The sequence below is a fragment of the Cherax quadricarinatus genome, chromosome 6 (assembly GCF_038502225.1).
Source record: "Cherax quadricarinatus isolate ZL_2023a chromosome 6, ASM3850222v1, whole genome shotgun sequence".
NCBI classification, from domain to species: domain Eukaryota; kingdom Metazoa; phylum Arthropoda; class Malacostraca; order Decapoda; family Parastacidae; genus Cherax; species Cherax quadricarinatus.
Genome location: NC_091297.1, coordinates 42493043 through 42504267, shown reverse-complemented (window position 1 = coordinate 42504267; position 11225 = coordinate 42493043). Strand labels below are relative to the sequence as shown.

Sequence of the window (11225 nt, the reverse complement as noted above, 5' to 3'; positions counted from 1 at the left end):
TCAGCATTGATAGACCAGCACTGATCGTCCAGCGCTGATAGTCCAGCACTGATAGTCCAACACTAATAGATCAGCACTGATAGACCAGCACTGATAGTCCAGCACTGATAGTCCAGCATTGATAGTCCAGCACTGATAGATCATCACTGATAGACCAGCACTCATAGTCCAGCACTGATAGTCCATCATTGATAGACCAGCACTAATAGACCAGCACTGATAGATCAGCACTGATAGGCCAGCACTGATAGTCCAGCACTGATAGTCCAGCACTAATAGACCAGCACTGATAGTCCAGCACTGATAAACCAGCACTGATAGACCAGCACTGATAGACTAGCACTAATAGACCATCACTGATAGACCAGCACTGATAGACCAGCACTGATAGACCAGCACTGATAGACCAACACTGATAGACCAGCACTTATGGACCAGCACTGATAGACCAGCACTGATAGACCAGCACTGAGAGACCAGCACTGATAGACCACCACTGATAGACCACCACTGATAGACATAATAACTTAAGAACATTTGAAAGAAGGAACACAGCAACATGCGGAGCAGGTCCATGTCTCCCCCCCTCCCCGGATTAGCCCAATGGCCCACCCAGTCTGGCCAACTCCACTCAAGGACGGAGCGCGGCACGAGACCCAGCAGAACAAGCTAGTCAGGTCTAACTCAAACCCACCCACACCCACTCATGTATTTATCTAAACTATTTTTAAAACTACTCAACGTTTTAGCCTCAATAACTGTACTCGGGAGTTTGTTCCACTCATCCACAACTCTATAACCAAACCAGTGCTTTCCTATATCCTTCTTGAATCTGAATTTTTCCAACTTGAAACCATTGCTGCGAGTCCTGTCTTGGTTGGATATTTTCAGCACACTATTAACGTCCCCTTTATTTATTCTTGTTTTCCATTTATACACCTCGATCATATCCCCCCTAATTCTACGCCTTTCGAGAGAGTGCAGATTCAGGGCTCTCAGTCTATCCTCACAGGGAAGATTTCTGATACATGGGATCATCTTTGTCATCCTCCTCTGTACGTTTTCCAGAGCATTTATATCCATTCTGTAATACGGTGACCAGAACTGAGCAGCATATTCTAAATGAGGCCTAACCAAGGATATATAGAGTTGAAGAACAACATGAGGACTTCTATTATTTATACTTCTAGACCAGCACTGATAGTCCAGCACTGATTGACCAGCACTGATAGACCACCACTGATAGACCACCACTGATAGACCACCACTCATAGACCACCACTGGTAGTCCGGCACTGATTGACCAGCACTGATAGACCAGCAGTGTCTCTTATCATTCATCTATTATTTGTTAAGAACGGATGGTAAGGTGGTATCTTCTTATGGTAGAGTGCGTATAAGAGGCGAGCCTAGCACACCAGGAGGGCTGGACGATGTTATCTTGTTACGGTGCGGTGTGTACAAGTAGTACACCAGGAGGACTGGACGATGTTTGTTATGGTGGAGCGTGCTGGATTCCTGAGTACATAGTACTGATGGGGAAACACAAGAAGGTTTAAGTTAGGTACTGAGGCTGAGCCCTGAGACAGGTTGCTGTGATGCTAACCGACTCGCTAAGCTACAGTCAGTTATTTTATACTCCGACAATACTTTGGCGGCAGAATGTTTATGTTTTCATATAGTCTACAACGAATTTCACACCATTCATATTTTCACTTTTGTCTTCAGTTGAAAATTTCATTAAGGCTAGTTAATAACGAGCGTTAAGAAGCAGTAACCTTGTCAAGTCGTTGTTGGGTTTATCACAAGGGGTGAAGACTAGCATTAATGAATCTAAATTTTCTCCTCAGTAATTTGACTGAAGACTCATATGAAGTTGAATCTATGAAAAGCTTTTAAGGATGAGTGTTAGTTTGAAAGATAATATAGAATGGTTCGTTGGTCTGTTAAATTTAAAACCTATCGGCTACACAAGGGTCACTAAGGCTACATATAACCTGTACTCCTTCACTCAAGGGCATTTTAATCCCTAAAATGGGGATTAAAGTAAACTGTCAACACTTATACGCTGAGAGATACACATATCGGTGTATACATCTTTCCATGTTGATGAGAGAGAAAGGACAATAATTGTTGGGGTGGGGATAGGGGTGGTAGCTGTGACGACTGTCTGCTTCAGATGGGTTTGCCAGGACGGGTCCCGGCCGGAGTCTTCTCCATGTGTTCAGCAGACTGTCTGCTGAATAGCTCTGCAGTCTCTTGGGGTCTTTGGACCCATAACCTGCCACCATGCCAACACGATAGGCATGTATCTAGATAGAATTGAGAAGGCGGTCCTAAGATCCTGGTTTAATGTACAAGCGCAGCAGAAGGGTGACACCTTTGCCTAAGACTGCCACTGCCGTAACCAGAAATTAGCACAAAAGGTTTCTGGATTCATGTATGGTATGCCTCATTCAGACTCTGAGCCTCCTCTGATTAGCACAAATCCCTGGGGCCTGTGCTCATGAGTTTACCGTATGAGTTTGCGGCAGGGGTCGACGGCAGTCAAACGCTGTCTTAATTAGGCAGTGTTGGACTGCCTGATCGAGATGCGGAGCAGTGTCTCCGTCCTTAGACAAATGTTTCAAAACCTATAGTGGTGACGTCTTCAGGTTCGAGATAAACTACAAAATGCATTCCTCTGATAACTAGTCGTCGACGCCAGAAGCTCAAAGAACGAACTGTGACTCCTACGAAGCTGTCAAGTCAGACTTGCAACTTCAAGGATGTTTGGCTTCCTTCAGGGAGAATGTGGATGCTGCAGCGTTCATGTGATCCCTTGACATCAGAAGCAACTAATACACATTCCAAATGGCTGCCGGCCTGGTACTATCAGATCCTCATCTGGTTCAAACTGTCCAGCCTATGCAGGATCTCCTCAAGGGAGGTTCCTTGACGCTGGTGAGGGGCTCTTGGATCTGTGTTCCGGTTCCCTAAATTGAGCCTGAATACCTTCTATCCCCCTCCAACATGCGCTGTATAATACTACGGGTTTAGCGCTCCCCATGATAATAGCAAACTGTCCAGATCTCCCACGGTTTTAACGTGTGTGCGGGTCGGATCTCCCAGCAACCAACCCTCAACTCACTGCAGCTGCCGTTGCGTCTGCTGTTTTACCTTCAGTGCTGTTAATTTGGCATGCTTGCAGGCTTACCTGCTGTTCGTGTTGTTCAAGCCACTGCGTGTTCCAGCTCCTTTGCTTCGCCAATCGCTGATTCACTCTGACCAGGAACAACAGCAAGTAGAAAGCTGTAGTCCATGACGCAGCGGACAGCTGGGATAGTCCATGACGGAGCGGACACCTGGGATAGTCCATGACGGAGCGGACACCTGGGATAGTCCATGACGGAGCGGACACCTGGGATAGTCCATGACGGAGGGGACACCTGGGATAGTCCATGACGGAGCGGACAGCTGGGATAGTCCATGACGCAGCGGACAACTGGGATAGTCCATGACGGAGCGGACAGCTGGGATACTCCATGACGGAGCGGACAGCTGGGATAGTCCATGACGGAGCGGACACCTGGGATAGTCCATGACGGAGCGGACACCTGGGATAGTCCATGACGGAGCGGACAGCTGGGATAGTCCATGACGGAGGGGACACCTGGGATAGTCCATGACGGAGCGGACAGCTGGGATAGTCCATGACGGAGCGGACAGCTGGGATACTCCATGACGGAGCGGACAGCTGGGATAGTCCATGACGGAGCGGACACCTGGGATAGTCCATGACGGAGCGGACACCTGGGATAGTCCATGACGGAGCGGACAGCTGGGATAGTCCATGACGGAGCGGACAGCTGGGATAGTCCATGACAGAGCGGACAGCTGGGATAGTCCATGACGGAGGGGACACCTGGGATAGTCCATGACGGAGCGGACAGCTGGGATAGTCCATGACAGAGCGGACAGCTGGGATAGTCCATGACGGAGGGGACACCTGGTATAATCCATGACGGAGCGGACAGCTGGGATAGTCCATGACGGAGCGGACAGCTGGGATAGTCCATGACGGCGCGGACAGCTGGGATAGTCCATGACGGAGCGGACAGCTGGGATAGTCCATGACGGAGCGGACACCTGGGATAGTCCATGACGGAGCGGACAGCTGGGATAGTCCATGACGGAGCGGACTGCTGGGATAGTCCATGACGGAGCGGACAGCTGGGATAGTCCATGACGGAGCGGACTGCTGGGATAGTCCATGACGGAGCGGACAGCTGGGATAGTCCATGACGGAGCGGACACCTGGGATAGTCCATGACGGAGCGGACAGCTGGGATAGTTCATGACGGAGCGGACAGCTGGGATAGTCCATGACGGAGCGGACAGCTGGGATAGTCCATGACGGAGCGGACTGCTGGGATAGTCCATGACGGAGCGGACAGCTGGGATAGTCCATGACGGAGCGGACTGCTGGGATAGTCCATGACGGAGCGGACAGCTGGGATAGTCCATGACGGAGCGGACACCTGGGATAGTCCATGACGGAGCGGACAGCTGGGATAGTCCATGACGGAGCGGACAGCTGGGATAGTCCATGACGGAGCGGACACCTGGGATAGTCCATGACGGAGCGGACACCTGGGATAGTCCATGACGGAGCGGACAGCTGGGATAGTCCATGACGGAGCGGACAGCTGGGATAGTTCATGACGGAGCGGACAGCTGGGATAGTCCATGACGGAGCGGACAGCTGGGATAGTCCATGACGGAGCGGACTGCTGGGATAGTCCATGACGGAGCGGACAGCTGAGATTGTCCATGACGGAGCGGACAGCTGGGATAGTCCATGACGGAGCGGACACCTGGGATAGTCCATGACGGAGCGGACAGCTGGGATAGTCCATGACGGAGCGGACAGCTGGGATAGTCCATGACGGAGCGGACAGCTGGGATAGTCCATGACGGAGCGGACAGCTGGGATGTAGAAGGTATTAAGGGCATTTAATGTTCCGTGCATGTAGGACATAACGTCACACCACTTTGAGTCGACATCGACCTTAATTTTTCTACATTAACATGACAACCCAGGAGTCCAAATGGCCGGTTATCCTGGGTGTAAAGGGAAAAAAATAAACACAGCAGAAAAGTTTTTTATTATATTAATATTCACCAGCAATATGTACACTATGTACAGAGATAAGTATAGTGCGCTCCACGGTAAGCAAGGCAGAATAGAAGCCACAAGAGAGCAGACCGTGCTTCAACCAGCTCTAGAATGGGAATGACAAGGGCAGACAGGAGAGCGGTACCTCTGCGATTGCCAAAACCATCTTATTGGCTGGAACCTGGTCACTAGTTGAACGACGGGGCCCCATCATCAACTCTTAGTTACCTGGTTTGCTGGTTGGGGGAGATGGCCTGTAAATGAGGGTGTGTAAATGCGCCGAATAAAGGTTACGTACTCTTTGCATGCCACAATTAATTTCTCACAAAGTTCTCAGAGTCATCTTAATGCAAACTGTTAACTTATAAATAGTATTTTATTTAAATTAAGTTAGATTAACATATATATATATATATATATATATATATATATATATATATATATATATATATATATATATATATAAGTACTCTAAGCACATGGAAGTTAGTTGTGATTGATGTATGCTTATTTCTTGTTGTTATAAGAATATGCAAATTAGCTGGGAGGTGTACGCCTGTGAGGAAATGTGTTAGAATTGGGAGCGACACTAGGTGTAGGTTAGAGCACTCACAGGGCGTGAAGAGAGCACAGTAGTCGACATTATTTCCATGAACCAGTGATAACCAGGTCTCTCCCTCTGTAAGTAGTAACACACCCACACACTCCCCACGCCAGACGATCTTTCAGGGACGTGCATTGATGCTGGTGAAGGGATTTTGATCTAAGGAGTTTGATGATGCCTCCCACGTTCTTGGGGCAAAAGAAAACGCTGGCTACTCTTCGAAGTGGTACGCGATAGCTCCGGGTTTAGGTCTTCCCCATGTAGATGATAATAATGAAAAACGGAGTGAACAATAAGTCAGTTTATTCAGGTATACACAAATAAAGTTATATAGATTATCATACATAACAACATGTGTGTAGAGAACCTGGGATAACCCAAAAAAGTCAGAGAAAGTGTCTTATTTCCATTGGGGTCCTTTTAATGCCTTATCATTATAGTACTATAAAGAAGATAATGAGTTATTATTATACTACGAAGGAGATATACTAGGAGTATGGTGAAATGAGTTTTTTATATTTATATGTGTGTTAGCAAAAAAAAAAAAATAAAAATCATTCTCCTCCCTTTCTGTCGCTACATTCATCAGGCGCCTTTTGACTCTCTTGAACTGGTTCATGCTATGACTGGCTTTGACACGTACAGGCAGTCTGTTCCATTACTTTATTGCTGTACAATAAAAGGTGTTTGAAGCCTGGCCACTGACTGTGGGTACTACAAAGTTGTGCTCTCTCCCCCTAGTACTATGATTGCTTTGGTTCCCAACCTTGACAAAATTGGCAGCAAGATATTCTGGACACTGTTCGTGAGCAATTTTATAAACATATTTTAACTTCAGTTGTTTTACTCTGTCTTCAACATTCAGCATATCCAGTTGTTGTAATTCATCCTGGCCTACATGTTCTCTTGGACCCAGGTCCAGGATGAATCTTACCATTTTGTTCTGGGTGATTTGCTGTCTGTCTTTCAGTTTTTTTGTCAAAGCAGAGTACCACGAAGAGCAAGCGTAGTCCATGACACTGTATAAGGGCTAGACATAGGGTCGTGCGAGTCTCAGTAGGTAGACATTGTGTTTACTAAGTACACAATCCGCAGTGACAACAAGTTTCCCTTTTGCGTCATTGCGTCAGGTCACATCTCATTGTCTACTAAGCATCTTGACAAATTTGATTTCATCTCATTTTTAAACGTAAGATTAATAATGCCATCAGTTACTCCTTGCGTGTGAGCTGCTTACTGAACATTCCAAAATGGAAAAAAAAAAATATACCGTTCCCTTTCCTGGATAGAGTGAGCAGGAGATAATATCCACTTATGATTATGATACCTATGCATTTTCCTTCCCACCTAGCACGCAGCGGCGGCACACCTCTCCCAAGCTACATTTTTTTTTTAAATATCTGATATCAGTGACACTGAAGGACTCACGTCTACTTTAGTAATGTTAATCTTCCCCGCCTCCATCAGCTTGAAGCCTAGTACAGTTAGGGACACACTCGTGCTCTGAAACACTGAGAATAAGTCGCCCAGAAACACGAACGCTAGTCGCGTTTGTGTGTGAGTGGGCGCGCGCGTGTGTGTGTGTGTGTGTGTGTGCTCACCTATATGTGGTTGCAGGGGTTGAGTGACAGCTCCTGGCCCAGCTTTTTGGCTGGTCGCTACTAGGTCCACTCTCTCCTGGCGTCAAGAATCTTATCTTACCTCTTAGTGTGTGCGTGTGTGTGTGTGTGTGTGTGTGTGTGTGTGTGTACTCACCTAATTGTACTCACCTAATTGTGGTTGCAGGGGTCGAGACTCAGCTCCTGGCCCCGCCTCTTCACTGATCGCTACTGGGTCCTCTCTCTCTCTGCTTCCTGAGCTTTGTCATACCTCTTCTTAAAACTATGTATGGTTCCTGCCTCCACTACTTCACTTGCTAGGCTGAAGAAATACTTCCTAACGTCCCTGTGACTCGTCTGAGTCTTCAGCTTCCAGTTGTGACCCCTTGTCCCTGTGTCCCCTCTCTGGAACATCCTATCTCTGTCCACCTTGTCTATTCCCCGCAGTATCTTGTATGTCGTTATCATGTCTCCCCTGACCCTTCTGTCCTCCAGTGTCGTCAGTCCGATTTCCCTCAACCTTTCCTCGTACGACATTCCCTTGAGCTCTGGGACTAGCCTTGTTGCAAACCTTTGTACTTTCTCTAACTTCTTGACGTGCTTGACCAGGTGTGGGTTCCAGATTGGTGCTGCATACTCCAGTATGGGCCTAACATACACAGTGTACAGTGTCTTGAACTATTCCTTATTAAGGTATCGGAACGCTATTCTCAGGTTTGCCAGGCGCCCGTATGCTGCAGCGGTTATTTGGTTGATGTGTGCCTCCGGTGATGTGCTCGGTGTTATGGTCACCCCAAGGTCTTTCTCCCTGAGTGAGGTCTGTAGTCTTTGTCCACCTAGCCTATACTCTGCGGTGTTCTTTGCCCCTCCCCAATCTTCATGACTTTGCATTTGGCTGGATTGAATTCGAGAAGCCAGTTACTGGACCACATGTGTGTGTGTGTGTGTGTGTGTGTGTGTGTGTGTGTGTGTGTGTGTATGTGTGTGTGTGTGTGTGTGTGTGTGTGTGTGTGTGTGTGTGTGTGTGTGTGTGTGTGTGTGTGTGTGTGTGTGTGTGTGTGTGTGTAAGTTGAGTTAGCCTCGGGTGAGTGATATTGTGTAGCGAGACACATTATACTTGGTCTGTTATGGTTTATTAAAGAACGATCTCTGCCTATGCTCGTATGTCTATCCTACTCTGCCATCGTGCCTAGACTGAATGGCCGAGATGCGCCCAGCGTCATGTACACTATTTAAACAATGGTCACCTTATCATAACATCTAACGGTGTGTTGGGTGAATAACAGTGGATGTAGAGGCTGGTGTACACACTGCTGACAGCTTGGAACACAGTGTGTCTTTGGACTTTCTGATTATGATTTCAGTAGAATATTGATTGGTATATTTAACCGTGTATCATTCAAAACAAACTCCCTAATCTCATTTTTTCCTCTCCCGACAGAAAAATGGATGCCCGAGAGAGAGGAGTCGGGTGTCGGTCTTGGTGTTCGGTGTCATTAACGGTACTGGTAAGACCATGTCCTGTTCGTTGCATCTGTTTCTGCATTCGGGTACTATAAAAGTTTACAATTTTTTAAGGGAATTTTCTTTATTTTTCAGTTCATAACTGAAAGGACTCAAGTTCAATTCTTGTTCGGGACGAGATATTAGAGAATGTTTCCTTACAGCTGTTATATATGTCTACTTAGCAGTAAATAGATATCCGGGTGTAAGTCCAAAATCAGCCAAATTGGCTGACTTTTGTGAGTTATCATAGGTTAAATAAATCTAGAATAAGACATTCTTACGGGTTCAGTACTTTTACAGTTGCTATCTCTGTCTTTATCTTTTGTGAAACTTGTGTATAGGCTGTGAGTGCGTTGTGTCTGTGTACATCAGTAGTCACCACACCCACCAGCAACCATCACACACTCTTCGTTACACTCCCCACTCCGGAGGATGCTGTGTCTACCATACAGCCAGGACACGACCAGGATGACCTCGACGTCACCACAGACTTGCCCATCACCTCACCTCTGCCACACGAGGGCCACAACGAACCAAGATCTGCTCTGCTGCGCTTCCCACAGGAGACTAAGGTACTGCGTCGTTGTTTCCGCGATATACTGACCATGATTAGTATAGTACGTCAGATACAAAGCGTAAAGACTGTAAGTTTGTGTTTAAAAACTGCGATTGACCCGTAGACCAGCAAGTACTTTAATACCTGAAATATGAACTAAACTCGATGTACAATTAGAAATATACACATCTATGTGTATATGTTTTGAAAATATATTTTACCTTATTTTCTTGCTTTAAATTTGAGATATTTTTTGCGGGATTTCGAAGCAGGATTATCTGTTCCTGGGATTTTAACATTTTAACTTTTATTAAGCATTAAGTAAACTGACACTTGTCCCAGTTTAGTTATATATAACTAAGGAGAGGCACAAACGAACCCACATGCAGACAATACAATAATACACGAATATTGTGTTTTTCAGCCTTCCACTAAGACCCTCTTCAGGTGAATCCTCTTAGTGTGAGATCGAAAAATACAGAACTCATCTCTTATTAGTTACCATTTTGTTCTAGGCACATGTCGATTAGACACTAGGCCTGTTATATATGCGTGCGTGTATGTGTGTGCGTGTGGTTGTGCTCAACTAGTTGTGGTTGCAGGGGTCGAGTCATAGCTCCTGGCCCCGCCTCTTCACTGGCCGCTACTAGGTCACCCTCCTTGCACCATGAGCTTTACCTCTGCTTAAAGCTATGTATGGATCCTGCCTCCACTGCATTGCTTCCCAAACTATTCCACTTCCTGACAACTCTGTGGCTGAAGAAATACTTCCTGACATCCCTGTGATTCATCTGAGTCCTCGACTTCCAATTGTGTCCCCTTGTTGCTGTGTCCCATCTCTGAAACATTCTGTCTCTGTCCACCTTGTCAATCTATCTCAGCATTTTATATGTCGTTATCATGTCCCCCCTATCTCTACTGTCCTCCAGTGTCGTCAGGTCGATTTCCCTTAGCCTCTCCTCGTAGGACATACCTCTTAGCTCTGGGACTAGTGTTGCTGCAAACCTTTGCACTTTCTCTAGTTTCTTTACGTGCTTGGCTAGATGTGGGTCCCAAACTGGTGCCGCATTCTCCAATATGGGCCTAACGTACACGGTGTACAAGGTCCTGAACGATTCCTTATTAAGATGGCGGAATGCTGTTCATAGGTTTGAAAGGCGCCCATATGCTGCAGCAGTTATTTGGTTGATGTGCGCCTCAAGAGATATGCCTGGTGTTATACTCACTCCAAGATCTTTTTCCTTGAGTGAGGTTTTAGTCTCTGGCCCCCTAGACTGTACTCTGTCTGCGGTCTTTTTTGCCTTTACCCAATCTTCATGACTTTGCACTCGGTGGGGTTGAACTCCAGAAGCCAATTTCTGGACCAGGCCTGCAGTCTGTCCAGATCCCTTTGTAGTTCTGTCTGGTTCTCGTCCGATTGAATTCTTCTCATCAACTTCACGTCATCTGCAAACAGGGACACTTCGGAGTCTATTCCTTCCGTCATGTCGTTCACAAATACCAGAAACAGCACCGATCCTAGGACTGACCCCTGTGGAACCTCGCTCGTTACAGATGCCCACTCTGACACCTCGCCTCGTACCATGACTCGCTGCTGTCTTCCTGTTAGGTATTCCCTGATCCATTGTAGTGCCTTCCCTGTTATCCCTGCTTGGTCCTCCAGTTTTTGCCCTAATTTCTTGTGTGGAACTGTGTCAAACGCCTTCTTACAGTCCAAGAAAATGCAATCTACTCACCCCTCTCTCTCTTGTCTTTGTCTTATTGCTGTCACCCTGTCATAGAACTCCAGTAGGTTTGTGACAC

The 11225-nt window shown here is 46.7% G+C and overlaps 1 protein-coding gene across 1 annotated transcript in view; it reads left to right on the top strand.

The window, feature by feature from the left end:
• The first annotated feature begins 5637 nt into the window (after positions 1–5637).
• Positions 5638–11225, top strand: part of LOC128694441 (uncharacterized) — a 90858-nt gene continuing 85270 nt past the window's right edge. Inside the window, exons 1-2 of the mRNA XM_070105385.1 lie at positions 5638–5643; positions 9208–9438. Of these exons, the coding sequence (XP_069961486.1) occupies positions 5638–5643; positions 9208–9438 (237 nt within the window). The remainder of the gene's footprint in view (positions 5644–9207; positions 9439–11225) is intronic.